At 42.6% G+C, this 20,086-nt stretch overlaps 1 protein-coding gene across 16 annotated transcripts in view; it reads left to right on the top strand.

Annotated features, from left to right (window-relative positions):
• The window catches only part of RIMS1 (regulating synaptic membrane exocytosis 1), an 871,728-nt gene that overhangs the window by 522,140 nt on the left and 329,502 nt on the right, over nucleotides 1-20,086 (top strand). For 8 of the 16 annotated variants that reach the window (XM_030199020.1, XM_030199022.1, XM_030199019.1 and 5 more), the window contains one exon: nucleotides 2,969-3,040. The exons of 7 other annotated variants lie outside the window; for them this stretch is intronic. In XM_030199020.1, the coding sequence (XP_030054880.1) occupies nucleotides 2,969-3,040 (72 nt within the window). Of the gene's footprint in view, nucleotides 1-2,968; nucleotides 3,041-13,376; nucleotides 13,557-20,086 lie in introns of all 16 variants that reach the window. One more of the 16 variants, XM_030199021.1, reaches the window with a different exon arrangement.

Below are 20,086 nucleotides of genomic sequence, written 5' to 3' on the forward strand. Positions count from 1 at the left end.
ATTCTGTAAAACTGCACCTAAATGCTGGTGGTTACTGACTTTTAGAATTGGACCAGAGCTTTTTCTTGTAGGTATTGCAGTACATGTTTTGAATCTGAGAATGTATTGTGGAAACCTATGTGACCCCTGATGAAGGTTTTTCTGAAACTTGGCCAGGTTGGGTCCTGTTTCCTTTAAAGCTGACTTTTGGATAAACTCTTGCTGTATTTGTCCTTCCTTGGATCACTGCTGCTGTTTGGTTGTTTGTATAGATTAGTGTGTAGTGAGATGTGCACGCAATTTCAAAGTGACATTAATTGGCTTGTTACACAATTTAGTTGGGTGCACATTTTGGCTTGGCACCCAAATTTGGGCAACATATATAGAATCCAGGGATACCTGTCCAATTCCTAGGCAGCTCAAGCTGTGATGAATATTATTTATATATAGATGATAGTTATGGCTATGTGGGGTCCTTTTACTAAGGTGTGCTGAAAAATGGGCTGCACTAGTGTAGGTGCATGTTTTGGACATGCGCAGATCCATTTTTTAGTGCGTCTGTAAAAAAGGCCTTTTTAAAATATTTGCTGAAAATGGACGTGTGGCAAAATAACAATTGTATGCATCCATTTTTGATCTGAGACCTTACCACCGGCCATTGACTTAGCGGTAAGGTCTCATGCGGTTTCCACTGCACACAGGAAAATAAAAATTATTTTCCGGCATGAATAGCAGACGCGCATAAAAAATGAAATTACCGTTGGGCCTCACGGTAGCCAGGCTGTATCTCCAAATTGACACGTGTTGGATGCACATAGGTGCCTATCCAGCTTATAATTGAAAAAGAAAAACGCCTATATTGCGACCCAAATCGGGAGATAGACATTTATCTCACAAAAACGAATAAAGCAGTATAATCGAAAGCCGAATTTGGACGTTTTCAACTGCACTCCGTCGCGGATGCGGACAAAGTTGATGGGGGCGTGTCAAAGGCGTGGTGAAGGCGGAACTGGGGCGTGGTTATCGGCCGATCAGAGATAGGCGCCTTTCGCCGATAATGGAAAAAAAATATGCGTTTTTAGCGAGAATTTAGGGCACTTTTCCTGGACCCTGTTTTTCCACGAATAGGGCCCCAAAAAGTGCCCTAAATGACCAGATGACCACTGGAGGGAGTCGGGGATGACCTTCCTTGACTCCCCCAGTGGTCACAAACCCCCTCCCACCACAAAAATATGCCGTTTCACAACTTTTTATGTTCACCCTCAAATGTCATACCCACCTCCCTGGCAGCAGTATGCAGGTCACTGGAGCAGTTATTAGGGGGTGCAGTGGACGTCAGGCAGGTAGACCCAGGCCCATCCCCCCCCACCTGTTACACTTGTGCTGGTAAATGGGAGCCCTCCACACCGCCCCCCAAACCCACTGTACCCACATGTAGGTGCCCCCCTTTCACCTCTTAGGGTTATAGTAATGGTGTAGACTTGTGGGTGGTGGGTTTTGAGGGGGATTTTGGGGGCTCAACACCCAAAGGAAGGGTGCTATGCACCTGGGAGCTTTTTTACCTTTTTTTTGTTTTTGTAAAAGTGCCCCCTAGGGTGCCCGGTTGGTGTCCTGGCATGTGAGGGGGACCAGTGCACTACGACTCCTGGCCCCTCCCACGAACAAATGCCTTGGATTTATTCGTTTTTGAGCTGGGCGCTTTCATTTTCCATTATCGCTGAAAAACAAAAACGCCCAGCTCACAAATTGTCGAATAAAACATGGACGTCTATTTTGTCCCAAAATACGGTTCGGTCCGCCCCTTCACGGACCCGTTCTCGGAGATAAACGCCCATGGAGATAGACGTTTTCGTTCGATTATGCCCCTCCATGTGGCTTAGTAAAAGGGCCCCTATGTGTATATTGGCACTATTCTGCTGAACAGAGATAGACATGAACTGCTTGATTCTATAAATGGCGCCCAAAGAAAGGTACCACCATTAGGCATGCAATTATAGAATAGGGTCCCTTGTGCACATAAACTTATTGGCTCAATTGGTGCTTAATTGGCAATAGTGATCAATAATTGGCCTCAACAAGTGCTAATTGGTAGTAGTTTGGAGTTTCATGCATAACTGATCTACACCCGTATTCTATAATTTCTATGCCTAATGCCTAATTTCTATAGCATCTTTCTCCTAAGGGGTATGGCCATGGGAGGGGCATGACTAGGTCAGTGACATGACCAGAATTTAGGCAGATTTTTATAGAATATCTGCATTTACACCGCTAAATGCCAGTAGGTAGGTGCAAGCATTTACACTACTACTACTACTAATCATTTCTATAGCGCTACTAGATGTACTAAGTTTTTGTACCTGGGGCAATGGATGGTTAAGTGACTTGCCCAAGGTCACAGGGAGCTGCAGTTGGGAATTGAACCCAGGTTTCCAGGATCAAAGCCCGCTGCACTAACCATTAGGCTACTCCTCCACTCCACTCAGCCTTTGTTATCAAAATCTTGAGGAAAAAACCCAGAAGATTGACAGCAGTTTCATAACTTCACATAGAGGTGCATACGGACTGTGTACATAAATATAACTCCTTGGTAGTTTATACTTTTTACAGTTATCAGTATAAGTACTTGTATTTATACTGAGTATATTTTCTTAACCTTCCCTCAACTTTCAAATCTAATAGTCAATAGAAGTTGTAAGTGAAGAGGTCTTGTACATCTAATAGTACTAGGGTTATCACATTTTTTAAATTTCACATAAACTCATTTAGTGTCTTCATTTTGTTTTCTTTAAGAGAACGTGCTTTGAAGTGTAATAAAAAATAACTGAGGTAAAGCAATTTGGGAGATGAGCTTAATTCGATGTTCACAATTCTCACTCTTCTTTTTATTCCTTTCATGTTTTTTTTAATGCATAACGGCAGCTTCTTTCTTCATGTGTTTGTGTTCTTTCTTTTCTTTTCTCTTTCTATTTTTGAACATCTCATTTCACAGGCAGTCCAGGAAAACGGAGAGATCTGGCAGCCAAAAGCAGACTAGGAAAGGCACTACTTCTGAAACAGAAAGGTAGGTGAGAAACCTGAAAGTAAAGTATGTTAATCACTTCTGTTGCTTCTGGTGCATCATTGCTTGCTGTGTTTACTGTTACATGAAAATCATCCATTTCTGACTTCTAAACATGATTTTATTTTTATACATTTTAATCTTGGTGCACAAGTATAGATGAGTTGAGGTAGAAATGGATTAGGGTGGTTTAACAACTGGGAGTGTATGATGTTCATAGCAGTTGTAATGTATACAAAATTACTGGGAGATTCATAGACCTTTTCTATTGAAGGCCTGTGGGTCGGTGACTCCAATGGTAATAAAGCAGTCAGACTTGCTATTTCACCATACCTTAGTAAATCAAAGGCTAAGTTTGTACCTGAGTCAATAGAGGATTATGGGATCCTTTTACCAAACTGTGGTAAAAGGGGGCCTGTGGTGCCATTGCCATGCGGGTTTGCTGATTACAGTCGGGTAGAAAAAAATTCCTTGCGCCAGAAATGGTGCATGGCAGAATCCAGAACTACCGCTGGCCTCCTGAGTGAGCCTAGTGGTAGGGCCGATTTGCCGCATGCCATTGCCATGGTAGCTCTACTGCGACTTGAAAAAAGGGCCCCCTTGTGACATCCCCAAGAGATATCAGTTGGTAGAGCAGAAATTGAACCCTCATTTTCCAGGTTTTGCTCAGCTGGTTTGACTACTAGGTCACTTCCTCACTCTGTACGATGCCTCATTTATTAGCAGAGAAGCACATACACATTTATGTGATGGAGGAACCATTTTAACATGTAGTTTATAGTTATAGTTTTTTACATTTACCCCCCCCCCCCCCCCCCCCCCCCCCCCCGGTTTACTAAGCCATGCTAGCGGCTGCTGCACGGCAATGCCAACACAACCCATTATTATAATATCTAAGCAGTTTACAATGCATGTACTATTAAAAAAAAAGGAAAAAGGAACCACAATAAAATAGAAAAGTCCATGTAACTCAGACCATTCATTGTAAAAAGATACCACTCCGATAAAAACATTTACTCCCCCAAAACATGTAGCCAGAAATGCCATCTTAAACAAATAGGCATTCAAAAGTCACTTGAAAAGAGGTATCAGCACTCTGCCCGCACGAATACAGGAATCTTATTCCAGAGATCTGGTAGCACCACATAAAAAGTCCTCGTGTGTGTAGCAACCAGTCAAGCTTCCATAACTCCTGGTACTATCAACCGTTTCTGAGGAAAGCAACTCTCTCCCTGGCTCATAAGGTTTTACTAATGCTGCCAGGACAACAGCACCTGCTCATAATAAGACTTGTGTATACATACGTTATGGTATTTTTCAGAGCACACTGTTTTTAGTATGTGTAAATCAGTCTTAACGTACAGTACATGTAAAACATTATTGCATTGTCGCCAAAATGTTTCATGTTTAAAATTACAAAAAAAGTAAAGTAATTTTACTTCTCTTATTTCTGCACCCCCAGAGTCATGTGCTCTTAAGACACAAATACACCAATCTTATTCATGAAGTATAAACAGTCCAATATTTTCATTGGAAAATTGTACATAGAACTCAGTTTCATTAATGTTCAGAGATTGTAATCTTGTCATGTTTCCCTAGCCTTCCCTAGCATGTGGAAAACCCAAATCAACAAGAGAAAATATTGAACAGATCTGCTAATTGTGCTTTGAATAGGGCTTCATAATAGACTGTCTCCTTATACTGTCTGCTAATCTAGCATCCTTAATATTAGAGGTTTATGTGTTGGCTTTCAGAAAAGTGAGGTGTCCCAGGAGTTTACAAAATACTATATTTTTAAATCAATACTCCTGACAAGTACAAATCAGAAAAAATGAGAAGCTACAGAATTAAAGTGCAAAGAATTTGAAAGGTTGTACAGAGCCTGATTTTGTAGACTCTATCTTTTAATAAGTATATGCAGACTTTTCACTGCAGACTGCAGAATTTTACGGTCTGTGCCCTGAAAAAGACAGGTACAAATCAAGATAAGGTATACACAAAAAACTAGCACATATGAGTTTATCTTGATGGGCAGACTGGATGGACCGTGCAGGTCTTTTTCTGCCGTCATCTACTATGTTATATGTTACCCTGTATAAGACTCTGGTGAGAGAATAAGAAGGCAATCGGTCCACAATATCCACCATGGAAAAAAAAGACCAAAAGGAGACCCTGATGAAGAAAATGCAGTCCAAATGGATCCAGGAAGATACATATTGACCTATGTTGGTGAAATGTTAAGGTTTGCACCAACTGGTGCTGTATGCCCCTGACACAGCCTTTACTTTTGGTGAAACATGGCCATGTTGGGCATCTGAGTGTGAACCCTGGGAGCATCAATATGATTAATTAAATACTGTATTTTCTTCATCAAAGTCTGCTTTTTGTTTTAAGACTGGTGAGACCTCATTTAGAATATTGTTTACAATTCTGGAGACCATACCTTCAAAAAGATATAAACAGGATGGAGTCAGTCTAGAAGGTGGCTACTAAAATGGTCATTGGTCCTCATCATAACGCGTATAGGACAGACTTAAAGATCTCAATATGTATACTTTGGAAGAAAGGCGGGAAAGGGGAGATATGATTGAGATACTGAAATACTTATGCAGCATAAATGCACAGGAGGCAAGTTTCTTTCAATTGAAAGGAAGCTCTGGAACAAGAGGGAATAGGATGAAGGTGAAAGGGAATAGACTCAGAAGTAACCTGAGTAAATACTTCTTCACAGAAAGGGTGGTGAATTTGTGGAATGGCCTCCCGGTGGAAGTGGTGGAGATGAAAACCATATCTGAATTCAAGAGAGTTTGGGACAAGTACATAGGATCTCTAAGGGAGTGCTAGGGAGAGTAGATGGCATAGATGGGCAGGCTGAATAGGCCAAATGGTCTTTATCTGCCTACATTTGTCTGTTTCTAAGTTTAACATAGAGGGGCATAATCGAACGGCGCCGGCCATCTAGATGGCTGGCCATCTTTAATTTTGATAATACGGTTGGGGCTGGCCAAATGTCAAAGATGGCCAGGTTTGAGATGACCGGCATCGGTTTTCGCCCATAATGGAAACTAATGCCGGCCATCTCAAACCCAGCCAAATCCAAGGCATTTGGTCGTGGGAGGAGCCAGCATTTGTATTGCACTAGTCCCCCTGACATGCCAGGACACCAACCGGGCACCCTAGGGGGCACTTCTAAAAATTAAAATAGCTCCCAGATGCATAGCTCCCATACCTTGGGTGCTGAGCCCCCCCAAATCCCCCGAAAACCCACTCCCTACAACTCTACACCATTACCATAGCCCTTATGGGTAAAGGGGGGCAACTACATGTGGGTACAGTGGGTTTTGGGGTGGGGTTGGAGGGTTCACATTTACCACCACAAGTGTAACAGGTGTGGGGGGGGGGGGGTGGGCCTGGGTCCATCTGCCTGAAGTGCACTGCACCCACTAAAAACTGTTCCAGGGACTTGCATACTGCTGTCAGGGAGCTGGGTATGACATTTGAGGCTGGCATAGAGGCTAGCAAAAAAGGGGTTTTTTTGGGGGGGGGGGTTGAGTGGGAGGGGGATGGTGACCACTGGGGGAGTAAGGGGAGGTGATCCCCAATTCCCTCTGGTGGTCATATGGTCAATTGGGGCACTTTTTTGAGACTTGGTCCTGAAAATAAATGGACCAAGTGAAGCCAGCGAAATGCTCGTCAGAGCCGGCCATCTTTTTTCCATTATCAGCTGAAGTTGGCCATCTCATAACCATGCCCCATCCCGACCCATCCCGCCTTCGCTACCCTGCCGAAACGCCCCTTTGAAGTTTGGCCGGCTCTGCGACGGAATGCAGTTGGAGCCGGCCAAAATCGGCTTTCCATTATACCGATTTGGCCATCTCCCGATTTGTGTCGGAAGATGGCCGGCGATCTCTTTCGAAAATAAGCTGGATAGGCACCCAGAAGCATTGAACAGTAGGCTTTCACTAGACAGCATTGGGGTGCCAAAATAAAAGTGGCCACTTATGGAACTTCCCCCACAAAGTTCACATTTTCAAAATGATGTCAAACCCCTCTTCAGACCTTTTAGAAATGTCTAATCTGTTATATAATGCTAGTGTAAGTTAACTTGTAGGTGTCCAACTTTTAGGGGTGACTACTTACGTCATGTCTATGGCTTGTGTAAATGGGCGCCCTTAAATATTGCAGTTGTGCATGCAATTGGGAATATTCTACAAAGTGTGCATTAAAATAGTCAGATCACCCATGTCCCACCCATGCCTCTCCCATGAGAATGCCTCCTTTGCAATTACGCGCAAGAACACTTACCAGCTTATTTTTGAAAGAGAAAAACGCCTATAGTGCGACCTAAATCAGGAGATAGACGTTTATCTCGCAAAGGCGCCCAAATCGTTATAATCGAAAGCTGATTTTGGGCGTTTCCAACTGCAGTCTGTCGCGGAAACGAATAAAGTTGACGGGGGCATGGTGGAGGCGGAACTGGGGTGTGGTTATCAGCCGAGGAGAGATGGGCGTCTTTAGCTGATAATCGAAAAAAAAAAAGGCGTTTTTACCACGATTTTGGGGTCACTTTTTTTGGACCCTTTTTTTTCACGAACAAGTCCCAAAAAAGTGCCCCAACTGCCCAGATGACCACTGGAGTGAATCAGGGATGACCTCCCCGGACTCCCCCAGTGGTCACTAACCCCTTCCCACCAAAAAGAACCCACTTTACAAACTTTTTTCCCAGCCTGTCACAGCCTTTCCCTGGGTCAGATGTGGCTCTCGGGTGCAGTACAGGGTCACATCAGCATTGCATTGTGGTGGGTGTAGGGTATTGGGCTCCGTGATTTCATTAGCTTGTGTTACAGTCTCACGATGTTGGTAGTTGGTAGGCTCTTCTCCCATGGTGCTTTTCCCCCTGCCTACTGGGTCAGAGTGTGCCCTGTTGTGTTTCCTGTTGTAGTCCATGCGGTAGTGGCCATTTTTGTAAGCCAGTTTTAGTTCCCTTTCCTGTGTTAGCCACATTAGAGAACTTAGTTCTTACCTTGAATGTGGCTGAAGGAGGGCATTGTACAGCATTCTGCCAGCTCTGACCTACTGCTCATCTCAGTACCAGGAAGACTCTTTGCCAGTGGGGCACAACCTCTGATCTGCAGTTAACTGTGAGTAAACGTGCTTATTCCAATAAAGGACGTTTTCGGAGAGATTAGTCTTCAGGTGTCAACTGGTGTGCCAATGTTATATAGCAGCAACCAGTCCTAGAGGCCTGCGTGTATGTAGGTCCCTGGAGCACTTTTAGTGGGTACCCAGTGCACTTCAGCCAGGTGGACCCAGGCCCATCCCCCCCACCTGTAACACTTGTGCTGGTAAATGGGAGGCCTCCAAAACCCACTGAAAGGAATATATAGTTTGGGAAGACCATATTGTACCATATAGAGGAGAGAAGGTGACAGCTGGAGGTCTTCTTCATCTGCTGTTTCAGGAGAGAGACTGTTCCAGAAGGACTGATGATGGTGATGGCTGTTTCCTCATTAACTCTAGGGGCCTTATTAGAGTGGTGTTGGGTTCATTGTCCCTGGGAGCCATCTCTATAGGGAAGAATAGGTGGCAGCAGTTCTTTGTTTCTGGCAGACTACATCAGAAGATGTGCTGGTGACAATTTTTTCTTCATGTGCCACATGGAGCAACAGATTTTAGCCTGTTGTGCCTATCAATAAATCCAGGCCTGAGGTTAGGGCAGAAAACTGAATCAATATGAGGCACAAGAGAGGATTATTATCCTTGGATTACTGACTTTAGGGTTGATACAATAAAGCTTAGTAATCAGATACCGCATACAGTTCAAGCTTCTCCTTCTTACCTACAAATGCACTCAGTCTGGACCCCCTCATTACCTCTCTACCCTCATTTCCCCTTACGTTCCCGCCCGTAACCTCCGCTCACAGGACAAATCCCTCCTCTCAGTACCCTTCTCCACCACCGCCAACTCCAGGCTCCGCTCATTCTGCCTCGCCTCACCCTATGCTTGGAATAAACTTCCTGAGCCCTTACGCCAAGCCCCCTTCCTACCCATCTTCAAATCCTTGCTCAAAGCCCACCTCTTCAATGTTGCTTTCGTTTACCTTTCAGGAAATCTAGACTGCCCCTATTTGACTGACTGTACATTTGTCCTTTAGATTGTGACTGCCCCTATTTGACTGACTGTACATTTGTCCTTTAGATTGTGAGCTCCTTTGAGCAGGGACTGTCCTTCTATGTTAAGTTGTACAGCGCTGCGTAACCCTGGTAGCGCTTTAGAAATGTCAAGTAGTAGTAGTAGTATTAGTAGAAATGTTAAGTAGTAGTAGTAGTAGTAGTAGAATAAGCAAATTGAGGGGTCTGTATCTAAAGTGCAGTAAATCTTTGCATGTTCCACACCTTACATGCAAAACGTAAGGTGTGGTAAGCGCAAAGCTTGTGCGGTAAATGTTAGAGGCATGCCTTGCATGTTCTCTGCAAGTTTCCAAGTACAGGGCACACACTTACCCCCGAATTCTATACAAAGTTTGGTGAATAGCATGCGTTAAATTGTGCACATGGCCAATTTACACGCGCTACTCAATTGAGTAACCAGCCAATTAATGATGATAATTGGCCAACAGCAACCAATTATCACAACTAATGGGCAATAGTTGGAATTTATGCATGCTTCTTTTTAGGGGTATTCTAAAAAGAGGCGCATGTAAATTCCCAACGCGTATAGCTGAAAAGGGGGCATGGCCATGATAGGAATGTAGGCATATTGGAGTGTCAATCACCTACTACATTGTCACTGTGTATCTGCTATACCGGAACTGGCGATCGCCATCACGGTTATTATGTAAGCCACATTGAGCCTGCAAATAGGTGGGAAAATGTGGGATACAAATGCAATAAATAAATAAATAAATAAATTGTTATAGAATTCGGGGGAACACACATACACTTAGGCATGGGCATTTACACTAGGTTTTCAGTGGCATAAATGGACGCTCCTAGATGTACACACATTCCCCCGGCCTAATCTATAAACTATGTCTTACTGACGACACGGTTTATAGAATAGCGCTATGTGTGTTATTCCAACGCTTCTACATTTTGAAGACCTTATCCAGAATCTAGCCCTTAGGAGGCAATTCAGTATAGTGCACCAAAAGATAGGTGCTGAAATTCTGGGCGCTATGTGCTATTCTGTAGTGGCATCTTGTTGCCCAGATGCTGTTGTAGAATAGAGCGTAAGGTGACATTTATATGGCAACATTAAGTGCAAACATTTATGCTTGGTCTATGGCAGGTGTACATGTTTGTGCCAAAATGTAGCATTTTAGCATGTTACTTCTAGTATGCTGCCCACTCCCTGCTCATGTATATGCCCCTTTGCAAATATGCTCTTTGTGCATTGTTCACATAATTTTCAGAGTAGAGTTTAGCATGCACATAATACTAATCGTGTGTGTAATTATTAGTATTCTGTAATTAGTGTGCAAATGGCACTTACATTTAGATGCTAAGATTATAGAAAGAGGGTGTTACTGGACAAACCCATACTAACTGCTTACTGTGGCTTTGGCATCAAACCCCTAAAATTTGTTTCTTTATCAATCAGCTCTTGTTAAAGATCCAGAAAACTTATACTTTCTACCTGAAGGTTCTTCAAGTCCTCTGCTGCCACAGAACTGTCAGTGTATCCCAAAATCAAGACATAACTACATTTCAGAATTAAAATGATTTTCTTTTTAGAGACATCAGGATGTAGCGTGATGATACAGTGGTGGAAATAAGTATTTGATCCCTTGCTGATTTTGTAAGTTTGCCCACTGACAAAGACATGAGCAGCCCATAATTGAAGGGTAGGTTATTGGTAACAGTGAGAGATAGCACATCACAAATTAAATCCGGAAAATCACATTGTGGAAAGTATATGAATTTATTTGCATTCTGCAGAGGGAAATAAGTATTTAATCCCTCTGGCAAACAAGACCTAATACTTGGTGGCAAAACCCTTGTTGGCAAGCACAGCGGTCAGACGTCTTCTGTAGTTGATGATGAGGTTTGCACACATGTCAGGAGGAATTTTGGTCCACTCCTCTTTGCAGATCATCTCTAAATCATTAAGAGTTCTGGGCTGTCGCTTGGCAACTCGCAGCTTCAGCTCCCTCCATAAGTTTTCAATGGGATTAAGGTCTGGTGACTGGCTAGGCCACTCCATGACCCTAATGTGCTTCTTCCTGAGCCACTCCTTTGTTGCCTTGGATGTATGTTTTGGGTCATTGTCGTGCTGGAAGACCCAGCCACGACCCATTTTTAAGGCCCTGGCGGAGGGAAGGAGGTTGTCACTCAGAATTGTACGGTACATGGCCCCATCCATTCTCCCATTGATGCGGTGAAGTAGTCCTGTGCCCTTAGCAGAGAAACACCCCCAAAACATAACATTTCCACCTCCATGCTTGACAGTGGGGACGGTGTTCTTTGGGTCATAGGCAGCATTTCTCTTCCTCCAAACACGGCGAGTTGAGTTCATGCCAAAGAGCTCAATTTTTGTCTCATCTGACCACAGCACCTTCTCCCAATCACTCTCGGCATCATCCAGGTGTTCACTGGCAAACTTCAGACGGGCCGTCACATGTGCCTTCCGGAGCAGGGGGACCTTGCGGGCACTGCAGGATTGCAATCCGTTATGTCGTAATGTGTTACCAATGGTTTTCGTGGTGACAGTGGTCCCAGCTGCCTTGAGATCATTGACAAGTTCCCCCCTTGTAGTTGTAGGCTGATTTCTAACCTTCCTCATGATCAAGGATACCCCACGAGGTGAGATTTTGCGTGGAGCCCCAGATCTTTGTCGATTGACAGTCATTTTGTACTTCTTCCATTTTCTTACTATGGCACCAACAGTTGTCTCCTTCTCGCCCAGCGTCTTACTGATGGTTTTGTAGCCCATTCCAGCCTTGTGCAGGTGTATGATCTTGTCCCTGACATCCTTAGACAGCTCCTTGCTCTTGGCCATTTTGTAGAGGTTAGAGTCTGACTGATTCACTGAGTCTGTGGACAGGTGTCTTTCATACAGGTGACCATTGCCGACAGCTGTCTGTCATGCAGGTAACGAGTTGATTTGGAGCATCTACCTGGTCTGTAGGGGCCAGATCTCTTACTGGTTGGTGGGGGATCAAATACTTATTTCCCTCTGCAGAATGCAAATAAATTCATATACTTTCCACAATGTGATTTTCCGGATTTAATTTGTGATGTGCTATCTCTCACTGTTACCAATAACCTACCCTTCAATTATGGGCTGCTCATGTCTTTGTCAGTGGGCAAACTTACAAAATCAGCAAGGGATCAAATACTTATTTCCACCACTGTATATATCCTTTGGAAGAATGCCAGTAAAGTTTGATTGCTTCTTTATGATATGTCGTTAAGCCAGTAGTTGTCACTGATAGTCTTCGAGGGCCACAAATGGTTTATGTTTTCAGAGCAATTTCAATGAATATACATATGATAGATCTGCATGCATAGTACCTCCATTGTATGCAAATCTATTTGATACATATTTATTATGGATATTCTAAAAACCCAATCTGTTTGTGACTCTCAATGATCAGAGGTGAATATCACTGTTAATCAAGCATCAAGAATCAACAGAAACCATCTGAAAATTAGGAAATTTCAATGTACTTTACTCTTAGAATTTTTTTTTTTGCATTCTCTGTCTTTATCATAATCTATTGTCAATAGAGTTCATTATCTATTGATTCAATCCTTTCCTTCTTCTTTCTGCATTATATTTGTGAGCTATCTAGGGCTATTCATACATTGCATGGCTCCCAGTGTCTGTGAGTGAGCAGAGAGAACTTTTCCAGTCATGTTCTATTACTCCCAACTCAATGACTGCAGGTGTTTTCTGGTTATTACTCACAAACTTAGTTGTCTACTTTCTAAATGGAATACATTTAAAAGTTACGTACATGTTTTATGTTTATACATTGCTTCTGTCATTAAAAGCAAGCTTACAAATAAAAACAGTATTTTTTTCTACATGTATTGAGAGGATTCTTCTTATGATTGCAAGAAAGAACTGGTAACAAAGGGGGAATTGTTCAGAAAATTCTACAGAACTCAGGAATATAGCTTATAAATAGAAAGACGATAGTGTGTGCATGCTGGAATTCATACTTTTCTTCTTTTTTTTTCAAACCTAAAAGAGTGGCATAATGTACAATATTGTTTTGTCCACATCTGAAAATCTCTTTGGAATTCAAGTATTCTTATTATAGGTTTTCCTAAGGTTCCATATTCTGGAACTAATGACTGATGGAAATCCTTTTTGACCCTATTGTTATAGGGTACTTCCAAGCCACTGTAGAAGGGGATACATCACCCTAAGAACAACTGAACAACATATCATTAGGGGAAAGCATCACACTCGCTCAAGGTCGAGTGAGCATTCTAGTGTCAGAACATTGTGCCCAGTACATCACCTATCTCCAGGAGGGTCGGCGCCACCTTCTCCACTTCTGAAAAGGTGCTATTGAATGTGCAGCACGGCATCAGTGTCCTGCCTTTCAGATGTCAGTGTGGTGTTGTACCTCCTTGAGTGTACACTGTGTTCACTCTTTCCACCACTGTAGCATATTGCAGTTCTTTTTCATGGAATCAGTACTTGTCCCATATCTTGTTATTCTTGCCTTGTTCATCTTACAGTTGCTAAGTTTTTCATGGTGGAATCTTGCAAAAGTTATCACCAGTAGCATTCTGTTCTTCCATTGTTTTGTTTTGTAATACATTCATATTGGGACTTTAGAAACATGTTGTCACGGAATGTATAGTTGGAACTACACAATAACTATGTTTAGGATGTCATTCTTGCTTCATAGCTTCTATTTTACTGTAACTAAAGTTTAATTGTTATTAATCAGTGTCTGCATGCTCAAGTCTATAAAATACCATTGCATGTTTATTTTTCTTTTATGGTATCACTCTCCAACTGTACAAATCTGGAGCATTTTGCATCAAATTAGTTCAGAACTTGTTGGTATAGCATGATTAATTGGATTGTCTTACAGACAAGTGGACTTACCCTCAATTTTGCTGATTTATGGCTTTGTTGATCTAGTGTATGAAGACATCAGTGTTTACCAATGGACAAGTACACTAAGATTTGTGCACATGACTATCCCCATTGGCTACATGCATAATTGGCCAACCACCTCAGGTGTGAAAATGGGTTAGTCCACTTGTCCATAAGAACATCGAGTTGTCTGACCAGGAAAAGATACATGCTCTTACCAATAGACAACACAATGAAATCCCCTCCCAGTTCCATACCGTTTAAGACAGGATGTTTTAGTCTTTGAAAGTTGAGAGAGGCATCCTGCTTAAGAGAAATTGCTAAAGAGGAAAAATAATTTCCATGTCCCTCAAACCAGATTGTATTTAGGGGCTTATTTATTAAAGGATTGCTACCGTTTTGGCTCTTATTTACTAACGTTTAGCACATGGTAGTTATGTTATCTCCAACCAAACAGTGAATCACAACATAAGCATTTCCAACCTTTCTTTATACAAAAAAGAGGAAGAGGAAGGAAAAAGACCTCATAAAAACTTATGGCAAAAGCCGCACTTTTTAGTGATGCATTATGCACACAGTTAAAAAATACTAATCATCAGTCAAAAATCCTCCCCTTTAAAAATTCTCAATAAGTGTAAACAAAACTTCAATCAAAAAAAATTAAAGCAAAAATCATTAAAGAGAGCAGTTTAACTAAATATATCTTCCATATAATTGTGTCATATAGGCTGAGTCACTTAACTTATGTAGAAAATGTCTTGTTCTAGTAGATGGTCACTCAATTTAAGCAGAATAAAAGGAAAAACAGTGAAGGTCCCGATAGACCCGTTTTGCTCCAAGTTTCCTCTGGAAACCCCATGGTGTCCTGAATCTGTAAACAAAAGAAGATAATCAAAAAGAGCCACAGATCACACATTTTAAACATAGAAGAAAAAGAAGGAACGTTATCAAACACAAAACTGACTCTAAACATACCAGGGGGTAACTTCTTCGCTGCAATGCAAATGGCAGACAATAAGAAAAAATGGTGCCCACATTTAAAAAGAACGCCAGAAACCAGCTCCCAGTCAGAACCAGACATGTCATCACAAAAAGGTCCCATTAAAAATGTATTCAAATGATCATATCTCAAATTATAAAAACACTTACTTAAATTGGTAGAAAGCCTCCATTCAATCTTGCCAACATAAAATTCCAAAATGTAAACAACATGGTCAGAGTTACAGGTGATGTGCCATCTTAGAGTATTAAGCTTCCCTTCCACGGAGTTAATAAATTCAGAAAAGGCATAACAAGCTTGGTGCTGCATTGGTTTCCTGTTGCAAGGAGTTTCAACATTCATTTCAATCTTTCCGATGTTGGGTTATTGATTGTGTATCTCAACATATTCGTGAAGGAGATCTGGGAAGATGGTTGTTGCAAATGGAGCAACATTAGATTTTTAGATTGAATACCACCTTGGAACCAGGTGGTTTAAATTCCTCTCTACAGCAGACAATGTTTTTATTTATTTATTTATTTATTTATTTGTTACATTTGGAGCCCACATTTTCCCACCTATTTACAGGCTCAATGTGGCTTACATAGTACCAGAAAGGTGTTTACTGATTCCGGTGTGAACAAATACAATGTGATGTTGTAGTAGGATGAAGTTTATATGGCAGAGCCACAATAAGAATCGTAGAGCGGAAGAGTGGAGTTATGTTCATTACGTGCTTTAGTTTTCTTGTGTAGCCAAGGTCAGGCATTTAAGTTGGATCGGGAGGATATGCCTGTTTAAACAGGGTGGTTTTTAGTATTTTCCGGAAGTTTAGGTGGTTGTATGTCATTTTCAAGGCTTTTGGTAGCGCGTTCCACAGTTGTGTGCTTATGTACGAAAAGCTGAATGCATAGGTAGATTTGTATTTGAGTCCTTTACAGCTTGGGTAGTGTAGATTTAGATATGTTCGTGTTGAATCAGATGCGTTTCTGGTTGGTAAGTCGATTCAGTCTGTCATGTATCCAGGTGCTTCACCATAGATAATTTTGCGAACCATGGTGCAGATTTTAAAGGCAATGCGTTCTTTGATTGGGAGCCAGTGTAGTTTTTCACGGAGGGGTTTTGCACTTTCATATCGTGTTTTTTCCAAATATAAGCCTGGCTGCCGTGTTTGAGCGGTCTGAAGTTTCTTTAAGGTTTGTTCTTTGCATCCTGCATAGAGTCTGTTGCAGTAATCTAGGTGGCTTATTACCATTGATTGTATCAGGTTGCGAAATGTTTCCCTCGGGAAGAATTGTTTCACGCGTTTGAGTTTTATAGTTTGACATATGATCATTTTAATACATTTTTGTTATGGGAGCTTTTTGTGATGACATGTCCAGTTCTGATTGGGAGCTGGATTTTGGCGTTCTTTTTAAACGTAGGTGCCATATTTTCTTATTGTCTGCCATTTGCATTGCAGCGAAGTTACCCGCTGGTATGTTTGGAGTCAGTTTCGTATTTGATATATGCCTTCTTTTTCTTTTTTATTTAAAATGTGTGATCTGTGACTTTTTTTTGATTATTTTCTTTTGTTCACAGATTCAGGACATGGTGGGGTCTCCAGAGGAAGCTTGGAGCAAAAAGGGTCCGTCAGGACCTTCACTGTTTTTCCTTTTATTCTGCTTAAATTGAGCAACATTCTACTAGAACAAGACATTTTCTATATAAGATAAGTGACTCAGCCTATATGGCACAATTATATGGAAGATATATTTAGTTAAACTTCAGTCTTTAATGATTTTTGTTTGAATTTTGTTTGATTTTAGTTTTGTTTACACTTATTGAGAATTTTTAAAGGGGAGGTTTTTTGACCCATGATTAGTATTTTTTAACTGTGTGCATATTGCATCACTAAAAAGGAGGATTTTGCCACAAGTTTCTATGAGGTCTTTTTCCTTCCTCTTTTTTGTATAAAGCAATATATAAAGAAAAGTTGGAAATGCTTTTGTCATGATTCACTGTTTGGCTGGAGTTATCCTGAATGGTTTGAGTGAATCTGATTTGGTTGAGACTTTTCACAATGATGTTATCTCATCTTATTTCTCATAAAATACTAATAATGCAATGGACTTCATCAAAACTGTTAGCAGATGCTAAGCAGTAGTAAATAGGGGCTTTTGTGTGTATGGGAAAATGCTTACCCCCTGATATTCCGAACTATTTAACCAGCCAGGAACGGCTTCTGGACGGTTAAATAGGGTTTAAGCACATAACCGCAGACATTCAGCGGATGATAACCAGTTATCTCTTGCTGAATATCCTGATTAGCAGCTAGCTTTTTAGGCATGGATATCAGCACTTAACTGGCAATGTTGAGTGATCAAAATAGGCCACTTAAATAGCTAAAAAGGTAGCCAGTTAATGCTGGATATCAGCATAGCTAGTTTATTTTTTAGCAGCAAAATAAACTTGGATATTCAATGCCAATCACCAGATACGCTGCCCACCGCCAACTAAATATTGGGCATGTAGTAAATAAGACCCTTACTCCTGAATTCTATAAATGTCGCCCAAATTTGCATGCGATCCTGAGATCCATGCACAAATAGTTAACTAGCCATTAACAATAAATAATTGGCTACCAATCTGTTGTTTATGTTAATTGCCACTAATTTGGATTTGCACATGGATCTGGCTGCACATGAGTCTATAACAATCCATGCCCAAATCCTCTCACAAGCAACCTAAAATGGGGCATGTGAGCAGTGGTGTGCTGGAGCCGGCTCGCTCCGGCTCGCAAGATCCGGTTGTTAAATTTTGGCCGGACTTGCGAGCCGGTTGTTGGAAAGGGTGAGCCGGCTCTCCCTCCCTCCGCCCTCCGGATCCGGTCCCTCACCGATCCTACCTTGACTATCGAATTCTTCGGGGCAGGCAGTGTTGCCTGCCCGCTGCTATCGCTGACTTTCCTCCGCCGCCTGTTTGCACTTTAAAAATGGCCGCCGAGACTTCCAGAGGCGGCCTCGCGAGACTTCTGTAAGTCTCGGCGGCCATTTTGAAGCGCGATCGGGCGGCGGAGGAAAGTCAGCGATGGCAGCGGGCAGGCAACACTGCCTGCCCCGAAGAATTTGATGGCCAAGGTAGGGTCGGTGAGGGACCTGATTGGGAGGGAGGGAGGAAGCAGGAGAATTTGCGGAACATGGGAGCTGCAGGCCATGGATGGATGGAGGGCAGGGGAGAGAAGGGAGCTGCTGGCCATGGTGGATGGAGGGCAGGGGAGAGAAGGGAGCTGCTGGCCATGGGTGGATGGAGGGCAGGGGAGAGAAGGGAGCTGCTGGCCATGGTGGATGGAGGGCAGGGGAGAGAAGGGAGCTGCTGGCCATGGGTGGATGGAGGGCAGGGGAGAGAAGGGAGCTGCTGGCCATGGTGGATGGAGGGCAGGGGAGAGAAGGGTCGTTGGCCATGGGTGGATGGAGGGCAGGGGAGAGAAGGGAGCTGCTGGACATGGGTGGATGGAGGGCAGGGGAGAGAAGGGAGCTGCTGGCCATGGTGGATGGAGGGCAGGGAAGGGAGCTGCTGGCCATGGGTGGATGGAGGGCAGGGGAAAGAAGGGTCGTTGGCCATGGGTGGATGGAGGGCAGGGGAGAGAAGGGAGCTGCTGGCCATGGTGCATGCAGGGCAGGGGAGAGGAGGGTTACTGCTGGCCATGGGTGGATGGAGGGCAGGGGAGAGAAGGGTCGCTGGCCATGGGTGAATGGAGGGCAGGGGGAGAGGAGGGGAGAGAGTATAAATGCTAGACATAGATGGAGGGGAGGGAAGAGTGAGGATGGAGATAAGATAAGGGAAAAGGAAGAAAGGAGAAAAACTGCACATGGATGAAGAAAATAGGCAGAAGCTGAGGACCAGAAATAAAGAAGAAAGGAGGAAAGTAAAAGAAATACATGGAAAGGAAGCCCTGGAAACGGAGTTAGGAGGACAGATAGCAGCAGAATTGGATACTGGGCCAGCATGGTCAGAAAAACAGTCACCAGACAACAAAGGTAGAAAAAATCATTTTATTTTCATTATAGTGTTTGGAATATGTTCACTTTGAGAATCAGGTGCTCAACATTAAAAGTTTATATTTATTTACTTATTTATGGCATTTTATCCCACATTAAACATGAATTAGATTGGAACCTGGGATCATTTAATTTTTTTTTTCCTGGAGAGAGTAATGCATTGCCCCCCCCCCCCCCCCCCACCCACTGGCTATAGCCAGCTCTGCAATTTTGGGGGGCGCAGAGTTGGACGGGGGGGCGCAGAGGTGGACGGGGGGGGGGGGGGCGCAGTGGTGGACAGGGGGGGGGGGCGCCGAGGTGGACCGGGGAGAGAGCTTGTTGTTAAAAATTTACCAGCACACCACTGCATGTGAGTGTCTTTTATAGAATAGTGCTGAGCGTTGGTTTTTCCTGGTGCCTATTTTTAGTACCATTTACTGAATCATCCTTTAATGTATTCATGCCCCAAATATTAAATACTATAGTGTATGAAACTCAGGTTCAACAATGTTAGCCTATCTTTATAAACTGACACCTTTCTACCAGTTTACGTAATTTATTCTTCATATTATTACATATAGAACCATAACTCCATTAACATATTTTTGACTTTTGTAGAATGTTTGATGTCAGAGATGCACTTATTTACAACAATCTGGCTACATTCCCTCCAATTTTCAAAGCTATTTAACTGCCCAGAAGGACTGCTGGACAAATAAATATTATTTTGATGCCTAAGCACGAATATTCAGCATGAGATAACCAATTATCTCTGCTGAGTATTCATGATGAGCACCAAAAGGTTAACTGGCTATATCATGCGATAACTGGCAATATTCAATGCTGACCATTTAAATTTAGAGGGCAAATCGGACTGCATAAATAGCAGTCCTATCTTTGCCAACTATTAACCGGCCAGCACTGAATATTCACTTAGCTGGTTAAGTTGGCACCGGCCAAAATCCCTGGATAGTCAATGCTGGTCA

This window comes from Microcaecilia unicolor, chromosome 3, assembly GCF_901765095.1.
Source record: "Microcaecilia unicolor chromosome 3, aMicUni1.1, whole genome shotgun sequence".
Taxonomy (NCBI): Eukaryota; Metazoa; Chordata; class Amphibia; order Gymnophiona; family Siphonopidae; genus Microcaecilia; species Microcaecilia unicolor.